This window comes from Mus musculus, chromosome 19 (genome assembly GCF_000001635.26).
Source record: "Mus musculus strain C57BL/6J chromosome 19, GRCm38.p6 C57BL/6J".
In the NCBI taxonomy this organism is placed as follows: Eukaryota; Metazoa; Chordata; class Mammalia; order Rodentia; family Muridae; genus Mus; species Mus musculus.
The window spans coordinates 21,650,687-21,675,908 of record NC_000085.6 but is presented as its reverse complement, the minus strand read 5'-3'; the positions used below and the strand labels follow the sequence as shown (position 1 = coordinate 21,675,908).

The window sequence follows — 25,222 nt, the reverse complement described above, 5'->3', positions numbered from 1 at the left end:
CTGCAGATGACATGACTCTTTCTATATATGAGACCCTAAAGACTCTACAAGTAAACTCTTAGCGCTGATAAAACATTTTCAGCAAAGTAGCAGAATACAAAATTAACGCATTAAAAAAGAAAACAAACAAACAACCACCAAAATCCAAACCCAACAGCCTTTCAACATACTAATAACACCCCCCCCCACGCCCCCCAAAAATCTGAGAAACATTTCCATTGTCTAAAACCAACCAGGGACAGCCCCCACCCCAATAAAAACTCCAAACCTGTGGACTAAACCATGGATATGAAACATTTCTATAATGAAAACTTAAAAATAGTTTAAAAAGAAATTGAGAAAGACACCAGGATTAAAAAAGATCTCCCATGCTCACTGACTGAGCCAGAGTTTCTCATAGTGCCTTACGTTGGCCATCAAGGTCCAGAGATCTGTCTTCACTTTTACAATGCTGGACGCCAACGCCTTGGGTTTATAAAGGCGCTAGCAATCGAACTCAGGTTTTCATACTTGTAGAACAATCGCTGTACTGATTATTTCACCAGCCTACAAGGACGTGTACATTTAACAACTAATGAGTTACAACTTTAGGTTGTGAGGATGAGGTAGGTAATGAGGTGCAGAGAACAGAGGTGCCAAAGGTAGGGAACAGAGCTTCTCACTTCCCAGTTGCTTTCCAAATGACTGTGCTTATCCTGGAACTTACATGTAAGCGCGCGCGCGCGCACACACACACACACACACACACACACACACACACACACACACACACATGATCCCATGATGACAAAACAAGTAAACTGTGTTTACACTTCACAGCTCTTTTGCTTTTCTTTCCTGACGTTTCTGAGCTATGACTTTTTCAAAAGGAAGGTAGTCTTCAAATGTATATATATCTTAGGAAGTCTTTGGACACATGTATCAGGATTTTCCCTGTCCAATTATATTAGTGCAGAGGAGGCCTGTGATTGGACAGGGAAAAGGGAGGCGGAGCTAAGAGTTGCAGAGACAGGAAGCATCTAAGATGGCGGTAGATGTGAACCCACATGGCGTTTACCAGCCACAAGTAGTTGTGAGTATAGAATAGTTGGGGTAAAGCTTTATCATTATCAATTGGTTCTGAAATTATTGTACTGGCTTCTTGCAAATTGTGATATTATTGATACATAAATCTGATTGGATTGGTTAGTTAAGCTTTAAGGATCTTGATTTTACCTGGTTATTGGGTATTGTGATATGCAACCACGAGGTTGGCGGTTCCATTTAGTTACTGGAATGTGGGATCGCTGACTACACGGGTTTCTGGCTGAGGAAGAACTAGCGGCTCCAGGGACAAGCGAACAAGGGCTGGGAGTGCAGTGATCGGGCATAGTGGGGGCTAGCTGGGGAGAGTAGCTTGGTGAGAACATGCCGGCACGGCACCGCACGGCACCGGCACTAGCTCTGGAACAATCCGGTTCAGTTTTTTTTTTTTTTCCTTTCCTTTCCTTTCCTTTCCTTTCCTTTCCTTTCCTTTCCTTTCCTTTTTTCTTTTTTTTCTTTTTTTTCCAAGACAGGGTTTCTCTATATAGCTCTAGCTGACCTGGAACTCACTTTGTAGACCAGGCTGGCCTCGAACTCAGAAATCCGCCTGCCTCTGCCTCCCGAGTGCTGGGATTAGAGGCGTGCGCCATAAATGTCTGTTTCCCAAACTGTACCAGAAACAGAGCAAGGGCTGGAGTCGCAGCACAGTAACAGAGTGCTTGCTTAGTGTGTATAAGGCCCTGAATTCACCCCATGGACCAGGAATTAAAAATACTATCATCAATTTGGAGGTATAAGTATGAGCACCCCAGAGATTTGTATTATTTAGATGAATTGATGGTTTAATGAAACCAATGAGACGCGTAGAATGCTAATGAATAGCAGTGAGCCTAGAAACCAACCGTGAGCAACTAAAATCCTGGAGTCTACGTATTCATTCTAGAGTAAGTTTTTCCCTTCTGAAAACTATGTAGCAACTCTACTATAGTTCTTAAATCTCTATTACTGATACTTATGAGCTCATTATATTTTCTCGATTTACCAAGGCTCTGACATAGATTACTACCAAACAAGCGCCTGGTTTTAAGAGTGATGGCTTTTCTTTCCCTCTCAGGTACAGTGTTGCTTGGTAGTCCAGGTTGGTTGCCACTTGGCAAATACGAGGATTACGAGCATACACTACAATATCTAATGGATAGCAATCTTTTCAAGGATAACTTTTTCCATAAAAAAAAAATTAAAATGTATTCCTCATAAATTAAAAGTCTGGGTGCTGAAGAGATGGCTCTGAGGCTGAGAGCACAAAATGTTCTCTCAATCCCAGGGAAGCAGGGTTCAACCCCAGCACTCACGACGACAACACAACTGCCTGTAATATCAGTGCCAGTGGATCTGAAACCAAGCACTCATGTGGTGCACAGTCATACATGCAGACAAGACACTCATACACATAAAATGAAATAAATTTTTTGTTGTTGTTGTTTTCGTTTTTTTGTTTGTTTGTTTGTTTTGGTTTTTTTTCGAGACAGGGTTTCTCTGTGTGGCCCTGGCTGTCCTGGAACTCACTCTGTAGACCAGACTGGCCTCGAACTCAGAAATTCACATGCCTTTGCAGAAAATATTGTTTCTTTCCTTCCCTTGTTTCCAGAGAGTTTTAATGGAGTAAATGCTAGAAAACTAATGTTCTATTCTGAAATGGTTGTTTAGGTAAAATGTAAATTATTTACACACTGCTAAAGTTAGGTGGTAGCACATACCTTTAATCCCAGCACTGGGGAGGCAGAGGCAAGCCGATCTCTAGAAGTTTGAGGCCAGCCTGGTCAGCCTGGACTACAGAGCTAATTCTAGGAGAGTCAGGGCTGCTACAAAGAGAAACCCTATCTTAAAAAACAAAAACAAACAAAAATTGTACTTATATACAAGATTGAGGATGGACTTAACGTATCCTTGCCTCTCATTAAATTATCTTTCTCATTACATTTTTGTATTAAGATTATAATAAATTAATACAACAAATTAATGAGTATTCTTCCTATAGTAAAGAAAAATCAGTTTCTTATATAAAATAATTACATTATTTTCAGATTCCCCTATGTCTTGTTGTTTTCCCCTCTGTTAACTATTATAGTAGCCATGTAGTGAAATATACCTGTAATTCCAGCTGTCAGGAGGCCAAGGCAAGAGGATTTCAATTTTAAGACTAGGTTGAACTATATAAGTTGATCAGTATATCCTGTCTTAAAAACAACAACAACAAAAATTTCCTGCCTGATGCTGTAATGTCAGAGAGTGAAGTCAGAGAAATGGCTATCTCACAAAACAAAGCTGTTTAAGAGACAGAAAGTACTGAATATTAATTGCACAATGTTTGCTATGTACTGAATTTCTTTTTTCTCTGACATTTTATATTCACTTTCAACTACCAGAGGACAAATGTAGATATATAAGCCTTGGATAATGTATATAACAGAAATGTACTGATCTTGCAAAGTTGGCATGAGAACTAAGAAGCAATGTCTAACATAAATCTGTTGCAGTAAGGGGTCCTATCAGCCAAATGAGTTGGTTCTCTGGAAGCTTGGGAGCCTGTCTGTACATGTTTAGGAGAGTATGGCGAGCGAATGATGGTGGTGGCACATAAACCAACTCGGGAGCTTCCAGCCCTTGGGCCTTATCTCAGTACTCTACATTTTTCTTCTTGAACCCTCTTGCTCTAGTTTAACATTCCTGGTTTCTGCTCAACTGCTTTCTTTCTGTTCTGCTTCCTTCTACCTTCTACCTCGAGATATTTCAGCTTGGGGGCTTGAACCTTTAAATCAACCTTAGATTCAGGCTCAAAGCATATAGGCCATCTAACCCTGCCTTGACTTTACACCTAGAAAAGAGAAAAAGTAGAAATAGTAACTAGACCCAGACAAACTGGCTATCTACAGTGTACACTGGTTACATGAAAGATTAGTTGGCAGGTTAAAAAAAATCTCTGGATCTACATGTGTGCTTTCTACTTGAAAATGGTACCTCTTAAAAAACAAAAAACAAAAGACAAAACCAAAACCCTTTATATTGTAAAAATAACTTCTTTTATAACACTTTAAGTCCTGGGCAGGGTAGATTCCCAAGCCCTGGAAGTTATAGAACTAGAGCTGATGCAGGAGATACCCTTGGAGTGAGAGTGAAACACCACTGTCCAAAAACTGCTACTCGCAAGATTAAGTAGATAACATGTAAGGGTTCCACGGGAAGTCTAGGCTGGGGGTGTAGGGGAGGCTGGAGGAGAAGCATGTATTTATGTTCCTCCCTTTACCGTCTTTTAGTGAATGCAGGGCTCTCTGGGCAGACATCAGTTCCATGATTACATACTACTGTTTGCAAGTTTTAGCCTTTATCTACCCACAGCTTCGACAGTATACTTACGGATTTTACAGGCTGCCATTAGGGAGGTGTTCTTAGATCTAAACTCTAAGCTCAGTACTCCCATGCCTAAGACTTCCTTCCCATCCAAATGACTAAATGCATTGTACTCTTCTCAGGACTCAGCTATCTGTTGCTTTACTCCACTGAAGTTTCTTTTCTGTTTCCTTTTTTTCTTTTCTGGCCAATAGTCATGTCATGCTTGAGGAATAAGAGTTTCATAATGCTCTATTATTTCTCATCCAGCATTTACATTTTTTTGAACTCTTTTTAAATATAACTTCTTCCTAGCCATGGAAAAAGTTATATAGATGTTCCATTTAAGGCTGAGCGTTGTTCAGTCATTTATTTTCATCATTTCAGCAAGTATGAGTTTGTGCAGTCACTGCTGCTCATTGCAAAAGGAAACATCTCATGCTGGACATAGTGACGCACTCCTTTAATTCCAGCATTTGAGAGGCAGAAAATGTGCATCTCTGTAGTGGGAACTTTGGTTTCTTTAAACTCCCAGTTAAGTGGGGTAGGGTGAAGGATTATGGGAGGGGATGACCAGGACTGAGCAGTGAGTAGGATGCAAAGTGAATAAGTAAACCAAACCAAACCAGGTATGTTATATAAATATGGTTTTGTCTTAATCCCAGGTGTGGGTTAAGGAGCTGTTTCAGATTGTCCACAGCTGCTAACTATGACTTGTCTCATGTTCTAGGAGGGTGTGATTTTTGTCCTTCTTTTGGAGCAGATCCTAAGTAAAAGTAGAAAGGGACCGTTGTCCCACGACTCACTTATCACTACTGCATTACTGGGCACATTTTACCTAGCCAGAACTGGCTCTACATTTAAATATGTTATTCCAAGATTTAAGTGGAACAATCACATGTAGACTCACATAATGTTAAATGTAAATAACTTTATACACCAAAATGTTAAGGCTTCAATGTAAGATTGTGAAAATGAAACCTAAGGCAGATACCAACCCACAGTATGAAGTTATGCCCAATATACATTAGTAAGAAAAAGGAGTATTAAAAATAAGGGCCTGTCAGGTCATTTATATTATAAAATGTGTTAGTGATACCATTCAGTTAATTATCTTAATTATTTATCCAAATTATGAATAATAGAATTTTTTTCCTCATATTGTGAAGACAATCACAATTTGTTGACATTTAAGATTTTTGTCTCCCTTTAAAGGAGGCAAGCAGGGAGAACATAGCAAATATATTTGTTTTTCTTTTACAAATGACTATTAGGGAAGTTGTGAAAAGTATTTTAGCCAGAGCTAACAGGCCAACAAACTGCTCTAAAGTGTTGGCCAAATAAGGCAACACGGGAAGGGTTGGCTGATTTAACAACATCTCTTCTTAGACTTAGGGATTTAAATGCTCTGTTCTCAGTTAATGGCACTCTTTTAGGTGTGGCCTGTGCCACTGTGGATAGGCTTCAAAAGCTTAAAGACTTGAGCTACTTTGCGTCTGTTCCCTCTGCTTTGTGCTTGCAATGTGAGCCCTCAGCTTCTTGCTGCTTTGCCTTCATTCCGCCACCCTAGGCTCTAACCCACCGTAACCTGTCATCTCAGGTAAATCCTTCTGTTGAGCTGCATTAGTCATGGGTTTTTAATCACAGCAATAAAAGAGTAACTAACACAGATGCTGGTATTTGGAACTTTGGACTGGAAAAGTGGTTAAATGCTATAAGAAGAGCCTAGTGTATCACCATAGTAAGACAGTGGTGTAAAAATAGTCTGTGGAAGCCTGGTTTCAAGGCAACACCACCAACAACTGGGCTAGGGACATTCTGTGATATTTTGGCAAATACGAGATTGTTTTCTGTCCATGTCCTAAGAACTTGCCTGGGGCAATGGACTATTGCGGGGGCAGATTTCTGGACAGCATAGTATTGTCTAGTTGAGTATTTATTAGTAAAACCACTCTCATGAGGGTATATAATGAAAAAAAAAACAAATGGGACAAAAGAAATACAAACTGTACAGTTTGAAGATGAAACAAAAACTGGCAATTTTAATGTTTATAGCTAAGGCATGTGCTGGAAAGAAGCTATTAAGAAAGATCTGATTCCATAGCACTACCGGAGGATCCAGCAATACCTCTCCTGGGCATATATCCAGAAGATGTCCTAACCGGTAAGAAGGACACATGCTCCACTATGTTCATAACAGCCTTATTTATAATAGCCAGAAGCTGGAAAGAACCCAGATGTCCCTCAACAGAGGAATGGATACAGAAAATGTACATTTACACAATGGAGTACTACTCAGCTATTAAAAAGAATGAATTTATGAAATTCCTAGGCAAATGGATGGACCTGGAGGGCATCATCCTGAGTGAGGTAACACATTCACAAAGGAACTCACACAATATGTACTCACTGATAAGTGGATACTAGTCCAAAACCTAGGATACCCAAGATATAAGATACAATTTGCTAAACACATGAAACTCAAGAAGAATGAAGACTGAAGTGTGGACACTATGCCCCTCCTTAGAATTGGGAACAAAACACCCATGGAAGGAGTTACAGAGACAAAGTTTGGAGCTGAGACGAAAGGATGGACCATCTAGAAACTGCCATATCCAGGGATCCACCCCATAATCAGCTTCCAAACGCTGACACCATTGCATATACTAGCAAGATTTTATCGAAAGGACCCAGATGTAGCTGTCTCTTGTGAGACTATGCCGGGGCCTAGCAAACACAGAAGTGGATGCTCACAGTCAGCTATTGGATGGATCACAGGGCTCCCAATGGAGGAGCTAGAGAAAGTACCCAAGGAGCTAAAGGGATCTGCAACCCTATAGGTGGAACAACATTATGAACTAACCAGTACCCTGGATCTCTTGACTCTAGCTGCATATGTATCAAAAGATGGCCTAGTCGGCCATCACTGGAAAGAGAGGCCCATTGGACTTGCAAACTGTATATGCCCCAGTACAGGGGGACGCCAGGGCCAAAAAAATAGGAATGGGTGGGTAGGGAAGTGGGGGGGAGGGTATGGGGGACTTTTGGGATAGCATTGGAAATGTAATTGAGGAAAATATGTAGTAAAAATATTAAAAAAAAAAAGATCTGATTCACACTGGAATAAAGGTATGAGTATCCACCCAGCTAAGGCTGGACTTTGAAAGGAAAAAAGCCCAGGGGATTTTCTGGTCCTGGAAAGCAACTGGGGCCGGGGGGTGGGGGTGGGGTGGGGTGGGGTGGGGAGCAACTTTCCCAAGCTGGCAGGTGGGCAGTGTGGTCCACATGGTAGTGGCTTTAGAGTCTTGGAGAATGCAAGAGTAGAGGGGATTGTTCCTCCAATGAGGCCAGGCAATGTCTGGCACTGCATGAAACTGTGGAGGTAAGGCCTCGGTTGCATTGGATACACAAGAATGTTGGAGATGCCAAAGCTATGAAGTATCTGCCAAGGAGAGCTGCATATAGGAAACGTAGCCAGTGAGAGAAATGTATGCAGGGAGCAAAGCTGGAGGAATAAAGCCATGTGAGCCCTTTAAAATTAAAATCCCAGTCATTGAATGTGGACCAGCTGGATTTGGTGTTTGAGTTTCCATCTTGGTTTTGTTCAGCTATTTCCTAATCCTTCCTTTTCAGTATGGCAATGCATGTTTTATGTCACTGTATGTTGGACTATATAACTTACTTTTTTTATTTTATAGGGCTTACAATTAAGTGCTTATCTTGAGTCTCAGAAGAGTCTGAACTCAGTGTTAAGGCCGTGACAAAGACTGTGGGGACCAGGGTGTCAAATATCTATTCCTCATAGACTTGGGCATTTGAATGCTTGGTGGTAATTTCTAAGGAGGCTTAGGAAATGTGGCCATGTTGGAAGAGGTGTGTCAATGTAGGTGGACACTGAAAGCTTAAAAACATACCAATCAAATTTGTTCTCTTTGCTTTGTACTTGCAGTTCAAGAAGTGAGCCCCTAGCTCCCTTCTCCTGCTGCCATGCCTTTGCTCTGTCAAGGACCCCTGGAACGGGAAGCCTAAATAAACTTTTATAACTTGCCTTGGTTATGATGCTTTATCACCACATAAATAGAAAAATAAGCAACAAAGAGGGAATGAAAATTTATGAAACTAGTTAAGACAACTTATGTAAGATGAACCTGATGGTATTGTGAATCTTTAGTGTGGATAGTCACCATTGTTTATCTCTGAAACAGAGAAAAACAAAGCAAGCATTTACTATGGGTGACTGTGACGGTTTGTATATGCTTGGTTGAGGGAGTGGCACCATTAGGAGGAAGTGTGTCATTGTGGGGGTGGGCTTGGAGACCCTCCCCCTAGCTCTCAGCTCCTTTTCCAGTGAGTGCCATGCCTATCTGGAGACTGCCATGCTTTCCACCTTGATGATAATGGACTGAACTTGTGAACCTGTAAGCCAGCCCCAATTAAATGTTGTTCTTTTAAGATTTGCCTTGGTCATGGTGTCTCTTTACAGCAATGGAAACGCTAAGACAGTGGCCTCTTCATCTTTACAAAAGCTGTATCACTTGCTGAACTATATCTCTAGACCATTACAAAGATTTTAAGGGACATATTTCATGTTAACATCTTTACTAGATTGGGTCTCTTCCTTACCTTGCTTCCACAGAAAAAGAATATGATTTCATATTCCATTAAAATATTAAGTATATTTAAAAAGCTTATTAATTATGATATCTCCAGACAGAAAAACAACAGTCTTTTTGGAACACTACTGAATACAGGCCAAAATAGTATCACAGGAAGGACATTTCCATTGATCTAAAGATCTTGAAATTCTAAAATTGAAAGTAAATGGGAAAGAAATTTTTACCATTCTTAAATGGTAATGTATTTATTGGTATTTTCTTTTCTACTCTTCTGTAATAGTTCCTGGTTTTTTGATAAAAAGACTGGTAAAAGAAAGAACAATTCAAACTGGGCATAACAAACGAAAACCTTTTGGAAAGTGAGTGTGAGTTTTTTCTACTCAAGAGTCCTTTGAATCTAGACAGTTTAAAGATGATCAACTGCCTGCTTTAAAAACACCTTGATAGTCCTTGTCCTCCATCATCTGCAGAAGTGGGAGATCTGGCTCTGCCCCTTGCTGGCAACTGCACTTGGGTAAGCAAGCCTGGGCAGTGCAGGAAGGCTGACCAATTGAGCTACCACACAGGCCCAGATCCAGAGCTTTGAGTTGGCCCACCCCACCATCTACCCCATCTATGAACAGCTGGAACACATGAAGGGGCTTATCCTGCAGAACCAAAACTGCAGGGTCTCCATGACACTGGGCAACAACAGAATATCTGAGTGTAGTCACGATAAGGACCTAATATTGATGGTGTAGCAGAAGCCTGAAACCAGACCAAAAAACATTTGTAAGTAGTTTGAACAAAAAGGTAGACTGTGTGACCCAGCCTGGCAAACTGCAGGCGAGATTTTTCTTCTCTTGCTTTTTTTTTTTTCTTTTTAATTCTTGTTGTTGTTGTTTTGTTTTTTTTTTTTGGGGGGGGGGAGGCTGCAAAGGCAGAGGGTGGTTGGGAAGGGACTGAGAGATGAGTGGCCCTGGGGTGCATGACATGACATTCACAAATGATCAATATAAAGTTTAAAAAAGAACATAAAGCAGAGGAAGGAGAAGGTGGATCTGGGGAGTTGGAGGAAAGAGAGGGGTGGACATGATCAAAATACATAGCAAATTCTCAAAGAAGTAATGAAATATTATATTTAAAAGAAGACAAAACTAGCCAAACTGGTTATCACTTTCTTGTGGAATGGTCATCTTGTGATCATTGAGAAGAAATACAGTAAGGATGATCCAGAAAGATAAAAGATTCTGGGCTTTTATTAATGTGAATAAAATGTTCCCGTTTAGAAAAAACAGAAACAAAAATAACAACAAAACACCTTGATAGCTTCCCTCCATAGTTGCAATGAAACTGAACTTCTATACAGTTTATCACAGGCCTTGTATGAATTGGGCTTAGCTCACCTCTCTACCTCTCTTGACACTTTCAGTGCACTACTGTAGTTTGCAGGGTTCACACATAGCTGAACATTGTGATGCCTGCCACACATTTACCTTCTACATTAGGCTTCATTAATTAACTACATCATAAACATAAATCCCATACCAATTGATCAGTTATATTCAAAGCAATTCTATATGTTTTATCCATCAAACTATATATTATGTCTTCCTCCATAAGGCTGCAGTGTCCTTTCAAAGTTTCAGCTGAGGGGTTGGAGAGATGGCTCAATAGTTAACAGCTTGTATTGCTCTTGCAGAAGACCTGAGTTGAGTTCCCAGCACTCAGGTCAGGTGGCTCCCAACTGCTTTTACTCTAGTTTCAGGGGATTCGATGTCTCTGACTTCCATGGGCGCCTGCACCCATGTACTCACACAGATACTAGCACATAGACACAGAATTTAAAATACAAGAAAATATAACAAGAAAGTGTCATGGGAGTCAAGGTCTGGAGAGGTAGCTCAATAGTCCAAGAGCACGTAATGTGCTTACAAGAGGACCTGAGTTCTGTTCCCAGGATCCACACTGGGTGTTCACAACTGCCTGTCGCTTCAGCCCCAGAGAGATTTGGCATGCCTGGCCTTCATGGACTCCTGACACTCGCATGCTTATACCTCCTCCAAGTTTACACAGAACTTATAAAAATAATCAAACATAAATCTTTAAACAAAATACTATTTAGGAAAGCAACAAGCTGGCTCAGTGTCTAAAGGTTTTCCTGTTCAAACTTGATGATCAGAATTCAATGCCTAGAAGTCATGTAAGATGGAAGGACAGAATCTACTTCACAAAGTTGTCATCTGATCAAGAAGCCTGCCATGGTACCCCTCTCCCCAACACACACACACACACACACACACACACACACACCCCATGTGTATATGTATAATGATAAAGGTTGTCACTTGGATAGTGGGGAGAAGGCAAGGGTTCGAAATGTAATTTAGCACTGGGGAAACAGAAACAGGATTTTGACTTTCAGGTCATCCTGGGCTACATTTAAAACAACAACAACAACAAACAAACAAACAACAACAAAAAATCTCAGATAGTCCTCTTCCTTCCCATAGGACACACTTCCAGCTGTGATGTGTGTGTTAGGTGGCAGGTTTTGGTCAGCTTGGTCTTTGAAGAGATGAAGCTTGGAGTTGGCGAAAATTACACATTCCTGCATGTTGAGGAGTTTTTTTTAGATGATGCAACAATTCTGAAATGTGTGCTAAGAGGCAGGACTGACCTCCCTCAAGTATTCGTTTTTAAATGGCGAGGAGCACTTGAAAAAGATTGAGTAACCTGCTCCTGCAGTCCTGGGCTAGCACCTGTCCCTTAGTTGATGCAAACTAAGTTGATGTCCCTTAACTTCACAAAAGCTGTGAATTTGACAAGTATCTTCCTGGTCATTTATTAAAGGTGGTCAGCTGTAACTACTGGAGACCTCAACACTGGAATTAATGGTGTGTGTTGAGCTATTACACGTTGACTGTCATTACTTTTCAAAACTGTAACTGGCAGATGCAAACATCAGACACTTATGCAATCCTTCACTGGCAGGAAACCTGAAAACACAAATTACCAGAATAGATGGAAGTGGTAAGAATTATATTTTTCAGTTACTTCATTCAGTTTGTCACTATTGATTTTTTTTTCCTTTTTGGCAGCTCAACAATGAGCAGAATCATTAAAAGATTAACAAGAGTCAGGTGTGGTGGTCCACATCTTTAATCCCCACACTTAGGATGCAGAGGTAGTCAGATCTCTAAGTTCAGGTCAGCCTGTTCTGCATATTGAGTGCCACGACAGCGACGGCCATCCCCCAATAAGCAAACAAACAAACAAGCTCAGAGAAATCCAGCTGTTTTTATGAACACAATGAGATCTTTAGTCCTAATGGGCTCTGCTGTGAAGCAGTAATGTCCTATGCTTTTGCACACAGTTGCTCTTTCATAATTATTTATTTACAGGCGGTAGAAGTTTGAGGAGAGTTGCTAGTTTGTGATAAAGTTTCGCTATTCTTTGGGAAAACAAATAATTCTGGACAAATTCGATATGCCAAACAAATTTAATATGGACATAATTTATTTCATTACTTTTAGTCTGAGACAGTTTCTCTAATGTGGCCTAGTCTGGCCTCAAGCTCAGAGTCTTGCACCCAAGCCTTTCAGTATTGGGTTATGGGCATGGTCACTAACTTCACTTGCTTATCTTTTTAAAGCCAGTCAAGTCTAATATTGGGGAGTTGTATATCAGTTTTAAGCTACCACGATTTCACTTAAGGGAATGCTTTCTATTCTGAGGTTGTTTCTCCTACCTTTATAATATGAAATGCTATCTTTTCGAAAAAAATCAAAACACTATTAAAAAGAATAAACAATGGGAATTTTTAAAAGTGATTTACTAGGCAAAACCTAAATAGCATTCTCATCTTTTTGTTTGTTTGTTTTTGTTTGGTTTTTCGAGACAGGGTTTCTCTGTATAGCCCTGGCTGTCCTCAAACTCAGAAATCCGCCTGCCTCTGCCTCCCAAGGGCTGGGATTAAAGGTGTGCGCCACCATGCCCGGCTATTCTCATCTTTTTTTTTTTTTTTTTGCAATTAAAATTAAGTTAAACTCATCTATGTTCACAGATATGTATTTGTATTTATGAGAACATGCATACACCTCAGTATCCATGTTAAAGTTAAGACCATGTGAGTTCCCAGAATACAACTCCAGTGATAATGATTGACAGACTTTTTGCAAAGAAACTAACTGGTCCTAATACATCAGATTTTAACCTGGGGCCTGGCCTCTGGAACTAAACACATTCACATCATACGTTAGTGACCCTTTCTCAGCTTCGACCTACAGCTCTGCTGGAAAGATAAATAGTCTCCAAGCCTGTATATACTAACTAGATCCAGAAAAATGTTTTTAGCTGGTAGGCATGTGTTTGGCCATTCTTCTAAACATTAGAAATTAATCAAACCATGATTGTCTTTTTTCTCCTGAGAGTTTTACTCATGATAATCAATCTCTCGGCGATCCCTATTCATCAGTCACGGGTATTTCTTCTGTTGTTAAACAAAGATTTTTTTAAACACACATATACACACACAGAGACAGACTCCTATATCTGATTTCTTGAGAATCAAATCTCTCCTTCTCAGGCCTAAAATGAACTGTGATCTCGTATTTACCTCTTCTTTTAACCTCTTATAATAGCACAGCACAGAGTCTGTATGTCACCTAATGTATCACATATGTTACACTATTGTCCTTTCCTTCCTTCTTAAGCTAATTTGCAACCTCAATGTCAAGTATTTTATTTTTCTGACAGATTGGTCTTTTGATTTTTAGCTTTTTTATTTAACTGAAACTCTCAATTCTCCCCCCTCCAAAAGTAGACCCTCACCCCGCTACTACCCAACCAAAGCTAGTCTCAAGTCTGCTAAGGTTACAGGAATGAGCCGTCATGTTTGGCTAATCTCCAGGCTCTAACTGCCACTTACACACTAGGGACACCAAAACCTAGCTAAATCTTAAGGTTTTTTTAGTCCCTCCATTAAACTTTACCCCCTAAATAGGTCAATCTGTATTTTTCTTGTACTTTTGTGACACATTAAACCAGTACCCTTTTCCCCTGTATCTTCCACCAATCTTCTCAGCCATTTCTTAACTATTTTCCATCGGGCACTATAAAATCACTGTGCAATCACAATATAATACCCCATATATATCAAATCAATACTCTGAATTCCTCTGCCAGGTGATGTCACTTATCTGTTTACATTTTTCAATAGTCCTGTGAACCCTCTTGAATTAGCATACCATACTGCATCATGGTCTCTACTCATTTATTCTCCTGCACGTGCTGGTGCCGGATACAGGCATGATTTTTTTTCTTTCTTTACTTCTGTGTATTTGTGTATACGGTATATAATCTATTGATAAAATATTTCTTATCATTTCCCACATCAAAGCTTAAGTAAAGTTTATTACTTTACTTACTTTACTCAAGGAAAAATAAAAATCTGCCCTGAATATGCCCATTCTGTCTGGTTTAGATACTCTCTTTAGCCAAAGTTTCACTTTGATTTTTGTATTTCCATATTATGAAACAAAATATATTATGGATCCTAACAGATAAAATGATGAAGCTAGCACTCTAGGGGTTTATACTGGGATGCCCTTTAAAGACAAGAAGTCCTTAACAATATTATCTGCCTTCTTGTTCTAAACATTAATAAAAGATACACTGAAGTCCATAAACAAAATGTAACCTGCAAACTAGGAGAACAAAATGGAACCAGCTATTTGGGTATCTAAGACAGGAAGACTGGAGGCAAGTCAGAGCTAAACAGCTCAAAAATCTACTCCCTTCCTTTTTTTTTTTTTTTTTTAAGGTACATTTACTATTTTAGATACAAGCTACCAAATTATATCTTTTTTTTTTTTGGCAGGGATGGGGGTGGTGTGAGAGAGTGATCTGTACACTGTGTAAGATACTAATCAAAATCAAAATCTAGGTCACAATCTGGGGACAGAATTTTTTGGAGGTTATTACACAAATTATGTCACATTATGTCAGTTTTCAAAGCATACTTGAGGATATCCTAAATTCAGAAGCCAAGCAACGTTGTTGCAACTGACTAATAAACAGCCTTCCATTTGTTCCTGGAGGCATATGCTTTTGTTTTGTCCTATGGGGAATGAGCACAACAAATCAACAGGGTTGTTTCAATTCTTTAGTTCTTTATCCTGATCTACAGTAAATTTATGCCATATTCATTTCCCCTAGTGCTGGGGGTTGTACCTAGGGCCTTGTCATGGACAGTAAGACCCTTCCACTATCTCCTGAACTATATCCCCAATCCTGCTACATATTTTCTAACTCCTACCATTTCATGTGACTATATATCCTCAAAGTAAATCTGAAATCCACAAAGCCACACCAAAAAGAACTCCTTTGGCCCCAGAGACACTATGTTCTTAAGAATAAAGGCTCAAAACACGAATCATTTTTTGGCACCTCTTCTCAGATATTTTGAGGAGTACTAAGAGAAAACTTGGAAACAAAGTCATAACTAGAATATTAATTTCATGTTTCCTCATAAGTTTCCAAAGGCTAAATCTAATGATTTATGGTGCGCGTGCTTTTTTTTCACACATATTAAGTGAATTTTGTATGTGTGTAGTGGGTGGACAGAAAAATGAACCAAATGTCAGCTGTGATCCAAATTTGCTTTGATTTTGTGTCACTGTGATTCAGCAGCCTTAGTGCTCTTAAGGTGCAGATGAGACACACCTACTGCTTTCATCACAGAGATGCGTGGTGACTAATGAGCTAATGCCTGTGATACAGTCAAAAGCCCCAATTTAAAGAGACTGTATAAACACAAAACACTCTCAACAAATCTGTAAGAGATAACTCCAAATGGCGAAAGGTTTCAAGGCTGTCTGTGAGAGTATATTAGTGAAATAGTACTATACTGACCGGTACTTCCCATCAATATTTCAGAAGGGATGAGATAAACTTTATCAAACCATAATGCAGATAATTACAAGCTGGGACATATACTGTGAAAACAAAGTACAGAGTTCCACATGAGAATAAAGTGGGGGCGGGTCCGTTTACTTATCTCTTAATGTTAATAATACTTTTCTTACATTGTTACACTTTTATACATGAGGAACCCATACTATAATATAAGTTTTTAAGCTAATAAACTTAAAAGCTAAGCTCACACAACTTCAAAATGGGAGGGCCAGGCACACAGGCCTACTGTAAAGACTATCCTGTCTACTCTTAGTGGATTCTGCTAAGATCTGCACAGTTAATGCCTTCAGTGACTGCGTGGCATTGCTCATTCCCCCCTGGTCAATGAACCCTAACATGCCCACCCTATTTAATGTCAAACAGCTTCCTTTGCCCTCTTGGACCTTGTGCTACTTATTCTGAAATATCTATAACTTTCCAACACTATTAGGCATTTTATTTGACCATATTAAGAGTGATCCTCTGTTAGACGCTGAGTTCTAGGGATAAGTTAGCCATCTGTATGTATTTTGCTCATAAGCCTCCTTTCACCACCAAAATCAACCCTGCAACAGCGAGCAGGATATACATTGACACACTTTTCCTCTTTAGCCGCTCATAAGGACTTGTTTCAATGTTTGGTGTTGTTTTTTTGTTTGTTTGTTTGTTTTTTTAATGTATAGTTCCCAAGGAAACAAAAAGGGCCCGTATCTGAGCCAACTTACATTTAAGCTAAATGTCAGCCTCGGATGGAACACAACATCCCAAGTACAGCTTGAGCATTCCATGTGAGATGAGTAGGAGCAGAATTTTATTTTGAAATATTTTTCTTAGGATTTACTAGCCAAGCATTCTTAACCTCAAAGTCAAGAATCCTAAAATACTCAAAAATCTGAAAACTTTTGACCATTATGCCAGTACTCAAAGAGTTGTGCATTTTAGAGCTGAAATTTTCGCATTAGGGATGTTCAATTTGTACTCTTTATAAAGGAATGATTGTAGATTCCAAGAATCTCTTTAAAGGAAATATTGCAATTGCAATGACAATAGTCATCAAATTTTATTATTCTTCAAAGTTTTATTATTCATCTGTGTATTTATGTTCATGCTCCTGTGCATATATGCAGGTGACTGTGGAGCAAGAAAAGGAGGTCAGATCCCCTGGAGCTGGAGTTAGGCAGTTGTAAGCCACACAATGTTGGTGCTTGAACCCAAACTCAGGCCCTCTGGAAGAGCAGCCAATGCTCTTTACCACTGAATGGCATCTTCAGATGGAGAGTTACCAAATTTTAATTTTCCATACAGGGATACTAACTAAACCCAATGACCATCACCACTATGTCAAGAGTATAAAAAGCCAATTTCAATAAAAAGATACTTTCTTTCAATGAATACAAATTTATAAGCTCCTTATTATGGATAAAAATGCACAATTTCAGATGTTTAGATACTTTTCTGTAATAAATACTCTTGACAAAAAGCATCTAAAGGGAGGAAGTTAATTCTGGTCCATTGGGGTGGGAAGCCAAGGGGTCAGGAGTGTGATTCAGCTGGTTACACTGCATTCAGTCTGACAGCAGAGTTGAAATGCACCCTGGTGCTTAGGTCACTCACTGTGTCCATTTTAGCGGTCTTAAAAACCCCTGTCCGGGAAGTGATGTCACTTGCAAGTAGGATGGGTCCTCCAGTATCAATTAACACAACCAAGGTGATCCCTTCAGGCACACCCAGAGGTCCATCTCCCAAATGATTCTATATCCTGGAAAGTGGACAGCACTACCCGTTACAACAACAAACATTAAAGTATGATTAAGTCTAACATTAAAATAAAATATAAAATATTCAGAACCAGCTGTGGTGTTAATTACAGCACCTGATAGGCTAAATCAAAGACTGTTATTAATCTGAGGCCAGCCAGGGTTTCAGAGTAAGACTCCATTTCAAAACATTAAATAAAGGAAATCACTTTCAAAGTGAAAGCCATACTAAAGAGTGGAAGAAGGTATTAAAACCCCAATCTGTTGTGCAGAAAAATCAATAAAAATTGAGGAAAAAAATCACAGAGAAATAATATGTGGACAACAAATAAAAATAAATCAAACAATTACCAGCAATACAAATAATTGGGAGATAGGAATGAAACTAGAATCAAGCGCCATCTGTCCTTGGAATGGCAGAAACTAAGTCTAAAGCATCAATTACATGGAAAAATGGATTCCATCCACTACTGGCATAGTTTGTCTGTTGTTGTAGCGGGTAGTTGCTGTCCACTTTCCAGGATCTAGAATCATTTGGGAGATGGACCTCTGGGTGTGCCTGAGGGGATCACCTTGGTTGTGTTCATTGATACTGGAGGACCCATCCTACTTGCAAGTGACATCACTTCCCGGACAGGGGTTTTTAAGACCGCTAAAATGGACACAGTGAGTGACCTAAGCACCAGGGTGCATTTCAACTCTGCTGAACAGAAGATCGGCAGTTATCTAATAAGCAGAAGCTCATACCCTGGCATCTACCAATCTACTACGAGATTTATGAACTGGGGTAATTGTTCTCAATGACGGCCCTCGGGTATCATGATGGAAGCACCACTAACCCAAAAGCCAGGGAAGGCAAGTGCTTTCCCTGTATGAAAATGATGCTACTAGACTTTTACTTAGTTGTGGAAGATCAGTAGTTCAAGGCCAGCCTAGAGTACACAATGAGTCCCTACCTCTACACCCCTCCAATGAAAACAAATCAAAACAAACTAGAAAAAGATAATGCTGCTCTAAGTCCCACAAGTTTTAACTTCTCTACTGGATATTCACTGGGAAACGGGCGGAAAAACAAAACCAACTCCAAGGTCAAATATTTCTAAAAATGTACTCATTGTCTAGTTATATTGTTTTAACACAGATGATGACATTAAATTATTTATCTAGTGTGAAAAAGGAAGAGTGCATGCTGTCTTGCGCAAACTTTAAGGAGTAAGTTTGTTATTTTAGAAAGTCATTTGTCTGTCACAGTGCTCTTTTTGGTGTCTGAAAGCAATTCAGTAGGACAATCGGAATGGACAGTGGTGGCAACTGTGCTGACAATGATGCACCCACTGGTGCAGAGCTCCTGACTCTAGCAATACTGAGAATTAAGTGTGGACACAAATCCTGCAGTGCCGTTAACCTTGTAGGGTAGGGCCCGAGGCACCGCAGGCCTAACAAACTACCAGCTGCTTCTGGTGCTATCGATACATAGCATCACACAGGAGCAAAGTCTGAGTGTAGCAGCTCAAGTACTGAGCTGCGAAATAATTTTGGTTTTTACTAAAGCACTAAAAAAACCCTGTTCAAGTGTTTTATAAAAGGAGGATATAAGGCCAGATGTGGTGGCGCACGCCTTTAATCCCAGCACTTGGGAGGCAGAGGCAGGTGGATTTCTGAGTTCGAGGACAGCCTGGTCTACAGAGTGAGTGTGAGTTCCTGGACAGCCAGAGCTACACAGAGAAACCCTGTCTCGAAAAACCAAAAAAAAAAAAAAAAAAAATTAGAGAGGAGAATATAGGATCAAGAACCAACAACTGGTGATATTTTGCATACACATTTAACTATGAGAAGACATGTTGGTAGTGAGGTTGAGAACCTCAAGTTTAAGGTCAGCTTGGGCTACCGAGGGTCTCTCCCTGTCTTAAAAAACCAAGACAGTGAGACATTTTCAGAACCCTATTGTCAGACAATAGTCTTATGCAAATGCCAGAATATACTTACAGGAAGACTCCAAGGACACCATTAAGCAAGGTAATTTTGAGACTGTTGTTGCAGAGTTGGTCATAGAACATTTGTATGTAGACAGGGCAGTAAAAAACAAAACAGAAATACAGGAAGAATATGGATGAATCTTGGCCAGACTGAGAAAACAAGCTACAGAAAGATTCATACATCGTGCTCAAATAAATGTAAGACCATCAAAAATACACGCGCACGCGTGCACACACACAAACATGCACACACGTGTTCAGGTATCTAGATGCTGCTTATACGAACACTGACAGCAAGGAGTCTGGCAATTTAAGGTTAACAGTTGGTGTGGGAGAAAGAGAGTAGCATGTGGGAGAATTTACAAGACATAGGGAAAATATCCTTTTGATTTGCAGTTGTATTTCTTTCACTAGGTGAAAGGTACATGAATCCTCATGAAATTTTATGTCACCAAAATTAAACAGCTACACTGCCATTTTACAGGGACTAAAGCAAAACTGAGTATAGACAAGGCACAGAAGACTACTTCAACACCAAGAATTGAAGACAAGTCAAAAGATGTGGGTTCAAGTCTCAGTTCTTACTGTCTAACTTAAGGCTATTTAAGTAATTAATTTCTCTTGTTTTTATTTACTTAATATGTAAAAGCCAGAAAGCCAACCCCCCCCCCCCCCCACACACACACACAAGGCTGGGGTAGACAAGGCCAAGTAGTGAAGGATTCCTAACAGGGTAGGAAAGGGAGACATTATTTTGAGACTTACAAGAGAAATCACTTTAGAGTGGCAGTGAAATAAACCAACAAAGTCAGGAAACCTAAATTTCCTTGTGGACACTGCTACACACCAATACTGACACACGCAAACACGTTTATCAATTAATAAGCACCTCTAAAAACTCAGCCGGTGGGACAATTTTAAATGAGAGATTTAGATTTTGTTTTATATGTATGAATGTTTTGTCTCCATGCATATTATATGCACCAGACCTGGTGTCCATGGAGATCAGATGAATGAGGGTGTCAGGTGCCCTGGAACAGGAGTTAGCAATGGTTATGAACCACCATGTGGGTCCTACGAAGGGAACAGAGGTCCTCTGCAAGAGCAACAAGTGGCACATTTTAATAGTTCTGGATTATGAATGTGGACACGGATTCAGCCAAGAACCGCATGCCTGGGGTTGTAGATCAATTCAGTGATAGACTGTGGACTACTGAGTTTATTAAGCTACTAAAACATTATCTTGTCCCAGTACTTTACGGTAAGTCTATGCGTTGGGGTGGGCAAGAGCCTGCTTTTTCAGCTGTCGTTTTATCACAATGCAAAATGAGCGATGGTACTCAAGTAAACAAACCACTTATTAACCAGTGTATTGTACACCAAGGGACAAATTTAAAGCTTCCTAGCCTACTGAAAATCTAATCCTATCCTTGCCAATTAACCTTATTAATACTAGAGTAGGAGAAGAGAGAGAGGTCAAAATACGGTGAAGGCGCTACTAATTTCCTCCAAGATCTGAAACAGTAACGAAGGCATAGCAGATATTGTATCCATTTTCAACTTCCAACACCTTCGCCTTCTCCGTTTTCCATTGGTAAGACACCGGCACCGATAACAATGGTGATATTCAAAATACTGCATTGGCTACGAGTAGATTTATTACCCAACTGAATCCATGCGCCAAGTATATGGACACACATTCTCTAAAATAAGTGTTGATTGAAAATCCCCGTTAATGTAAACAAATATGTCAATCACAAACCGCACCTAATTAATTCTACTCAAGACTTAGTAGTTTTAGGTACTGCCCCAAGATGTCCAAAATTCTCTTTATACGCTGAAGGTTTGAAAAATGTAAATCCTAGGGATCAAGCAGTATATACTGCACAAGGAATGGAATACCTTTCATAAACTATCAGAAAAAAATTAAAGGTCACCCTTTCCGCGGGGCCCCGTTATTCTAATCCTTACCAAATCTGCTTCACATTGCCTTAAATCAGAGCAGCACTGATGAAACTAAATATCCTGCTTTTGACAGAAAAATCACCAAGATTAAGGCTCTGAACGTTTTCTTCTTTCTCTCTCTCTCTTTCTTTCTTTCTTTCTTTCTTTCTTTCTTTCTTTCTTTCTTTCTTTCTTTCTTTCTTTCTTTCAACAGAAGCGGAGGGAGGTTAAACTCTCCGAACGTCCTCCACACACTATAATTTGACACAACTTTCCTGGTTTAATATTAAATACAATTTCAAACAGAACTCTCCAACTTTCAATTCAAATCCAACCTCTCCCTCCTTGAGTTCTCAATCAGAGATGATACAAGTTCAAGCCATGGAAAGCAGCTCCCGCGACAAGCGGAGCGGGATACCCAGCTCAAGCTCCGGGCGGACTCCATCTAAAATCGAGGCTGGCGGGACCCGGACACCGAGCCGAGAGCGAGGGCCCGAAGTGGCCCAGATCCAGGGAGGGGAGCGGCGGCCCGACCCCATCTTGCGGTCCTCCCTGCGGGCGAGGAGGCCCGGGACGCACGGCTCTCCGCTCGGTAGCTCCGCTCCGAAGCCACCCGGCCTGGTCCCCAGCTCAGAGCGGCGACCCCCCGACGGCCCAGCAGCCCAGCCCCACGCACCTGCAGCTGGGCGGCCGCGGCCGCCAACGCGCTGTCCTCCGCGGGGCGCCGCCCGCCGACTCTGCGCCCGCGGCCCGGCCCGGCGAGGACGCGAAAGAGAGCTGCGGTGCCCGGGCGCGCTTCGTGGGGCCCCTCCACGCGCGTTCGCGTTCTGCTGACTAACGGCTCCGCCGCGAGGGGCGGCCGCCGCCGGGGCTCTCCGGCCCGAGGTCCCGCGCGGCCGTGGTCGCCGTCCGCAGCGCAGGGCCGGTGCTGCCTTCTCCGCAGCCCGCCTTCCTTGGCACCTCCGAAGGCCGCCAGGCGGCGGAGCGCGCGGCCGCGGCGGGCGGGAGCTGGGAGGGCGGCGGGGGGCGGGGGGGCGAGCGGCCCGGTTCGAGCTGCTCAGTGACTGGAGGAGGGCGCCGAAGCTGACCCGGGCTCCGGGCTGCAGGCGATCAGGGCACCGGCCTCGCCCACCTTCCACCAATCACAAACTGCGCAGCGGAGTCGCTACGCTACGGAGCCGGGAGACAGGTTGGGAGCGTTCGGCAGGAGGCGGGGATTGCGGAAAAGAAGAGCCAATAGGAACGGGGAATCTCCGTCCCTCCGCCGTGATGGACAGCCGCGTTCGAGCCAATGGGGGAGTTCTAGATTCGAAGAAAGCCGGACTTGCACCTTGGGTCCGAGGAAGGCTTTCCGTGAAGCCGGTAGTCGAGGATGTGCGGCAAGGCAGAGCCGAGCGTGACCTCCCTAATGAGTCACGTGGGCCGACCTGGGGCTGGGACGGAAAGAGTAGAAGAACTTCTTCCGGGTCACTGTCCTTAGTCTCAATCTGGGGCGGGAACGTCTTTACTCTTTCCTGTAACTTAAAGGCTGCACCGATTTACAGTGCTTGAGATTTTGGTGATGAGTTCCCAGAAAGGCAACGTGACTCGGTCCCGGCCTCAGAAGCACCAGAATACGTTCACCTTCAAAAATGACAAGTTTGATAAGAGTGTTCAGACCAAGGTAGGCCCTTGCCTGTTGTTCTGACTGCCATCCCAGGGGAAAAAAAAGTGACAGAGAGAGGAAAGGGGACAGAGAGAGGAAAGGAGAGGAGTTGGCGAGCGTGGACTGCAGCCCAGTTAGTCTTGGCTGCAGTGCAATCGTGTCTCAAATATTCTTCCCACGCCCTTTCTTTGGCTTGGCTCTGTTCCGTGAATCTATCTGATGGTCAGCACATCTCAGTAGTGGCGCCGAGACTGGATAGGGCAGCTTAAATTCATCCAACCTAAGGTACCGATGGGGCGATTGACGCCTTGGATGCTCCCACCTGGATCACGCCCCCGCAATAAGAAAATGAAATGAAGGCACTCGTCCGAGTGTCTCTTTGCAGCGACTGTTTTTCCGAGAACTCCCAAACCCATAAGTTTGTAGGGAGTACGATCTTAGCGTCACTGTCCTTATCAACAAGATGTTATTTCAGTTTTGTGTTGGAGCAAACGTTTTGGCTTGTGTAAAAATGGTTGCTTGCTGTCTATACAATTAACTTAGCAGGACCTGTGTAAAGTGGAAGAAAACTCAGACTGTTTGTTACTTGAGATATGTATGACTAGTGATTCTGTGAATAGCGATCCCCTTCCCCATAACTGAATGGGGAGCGGATAAAGGCCTTTAGTCGTCCTGGAGGCCAGCTTACATCAGATAAAGTTAATATTTACAGAAACAAGAGCTCAAATTTCCTAAGTTTGTTCCTTGAAGTAATTTAGTAATTTCTGTGACCTTTAGCCTCAGATAAGAAATCTGATAGGATTATTCGGAAGCTAACAGAAGAGTAACTAGTCTGGGACATAACAGGTGGTCAGCAGGTGATTACGTTTAAAACATTAAAAAGGCAATCCATAGTAACTTGTACTCTGTCTTTCTCTTTCATTGTTTCTCAGATATTTAATAAATACCTTTCACGTGCAGGGTTCTAGACCCCTGGTAGACAGTGTTCAAAACTATTGATTCTGCCTTTACGGAGCTTGTAATTGTCTGAGTAATATGGACAGTCAGTCAGCAGATGGATCTGTAATTACAAATTTCAATAGAAGTTGCTAAAGGGAAAGGCAGTTCAGTGAAGAATAAAAAAAAATAGTTTAAGCAGGGCCCTCAGACCACATTAGCAGACACTCGTCCATAAACCTGCTTTTCCTGTATTTTAGAAAAATATTATGGAGAGAAGTTGGTAAAGAAAATGGATTAATCCACAATTTGGCCCGAACAGCAGTGGGAATAGTAAAGTATAATTTCCTCCCACTGCTCTGTAGCCATCTTAAAATCTGTGGAGAGCCTTGAAAGTAAGACTAGACCATACTTAAATATAATTGTGAGATACACTAATTAGACCTTTCCCCAGAGGAAGGAAACTGGGGCCCCAGGTTGTCTCAGCTCTCTATTCTAAAGACAGTTTTTAAATTTAAGACTGGACAGATAAAAATGGAGAGTTAGAGAACGTTCCCCTCTCCCCACTTCACCTCTACCTGGTTTTAATCTTTTGAGACAGGGTCTCACTATGTAGACTAGGCTATACTTGGAGTAATTCTCCTGCCTCAGTCTTCTGACCATGCCTAGCTACAATAGATGTTTTGTTAGGATGCTTATGTAAATAAAGTGGTTCTTTTCTCTCATTTGAATATATTTTTGAGGAAAGAGGAAAGAAGCTTGCTCTAGTCTTCCCAATGGCCAACAGGGTTAGCATACGCAGGACCTTCCAGCTTGATAGGAGGACTACCTAACAGTCAAGTGGTGCATACCAAACTCTGTAACCTGCCACTTTCTGAGCTTACTGAAAAGAGGCCTGCCTTTGTGGTCTTCGCTTCCTTTCTGGAGAGGAGATGGTATGTAATGAAACACAACTGGTGGTGTGGAACATTGTCATCTGGTCATGCCATGGTTAGTGACCTG

At 41.4% G+C, this 25,222-nt stretch overlaps 2 protein-coding genes across 3 annotated transcripts in view; one reads left to right on the top strand and one right to left on the bottom strand.

Annotated features, from left to right (window-relative positions):
* Window positions 1-22,642, bottom strand: part of Abhd17b (abhydrolase domain containing 17B) — a 32,372-nt gene extending 9,730 nt beyond the window's left edge. Inside the window, exon 1 of one of the 2 annotated variants that reach the window (XM_011247228.3) lies at window positions 22,316-22,642. The gene's annotated coding sequence lies outside the window, so the exon portion shown is untranslated. The remainder of the gene's footprint in view (window positions 1-22,315) is intronic. The other variant, NM_146096.3, reaches the window with a different exon arrangement.
* Window positions 22,643-23,117: 475 nt separating this feature from the next.
* The window catches only part of 1110059E24Rik (RIKEN cDNA 1110059E24 gene), a 55,479-nt gene continuing 53,374 nt past the window's right edge, over window positions 23,118-25,222 (top strand). Inside the window, exon 1 of the mRNA NM_025423.2 lies at window positions 23,118-23,302. Coding sequence (NP_079699.1) covers window positions 23,201-23,302 — 102 coding nt within the window. The 5' untranslated portion in view covers window positions 23,118-23,200. The remainder of the gene's footprint in view (window positions 23,303-25,222) is intronic.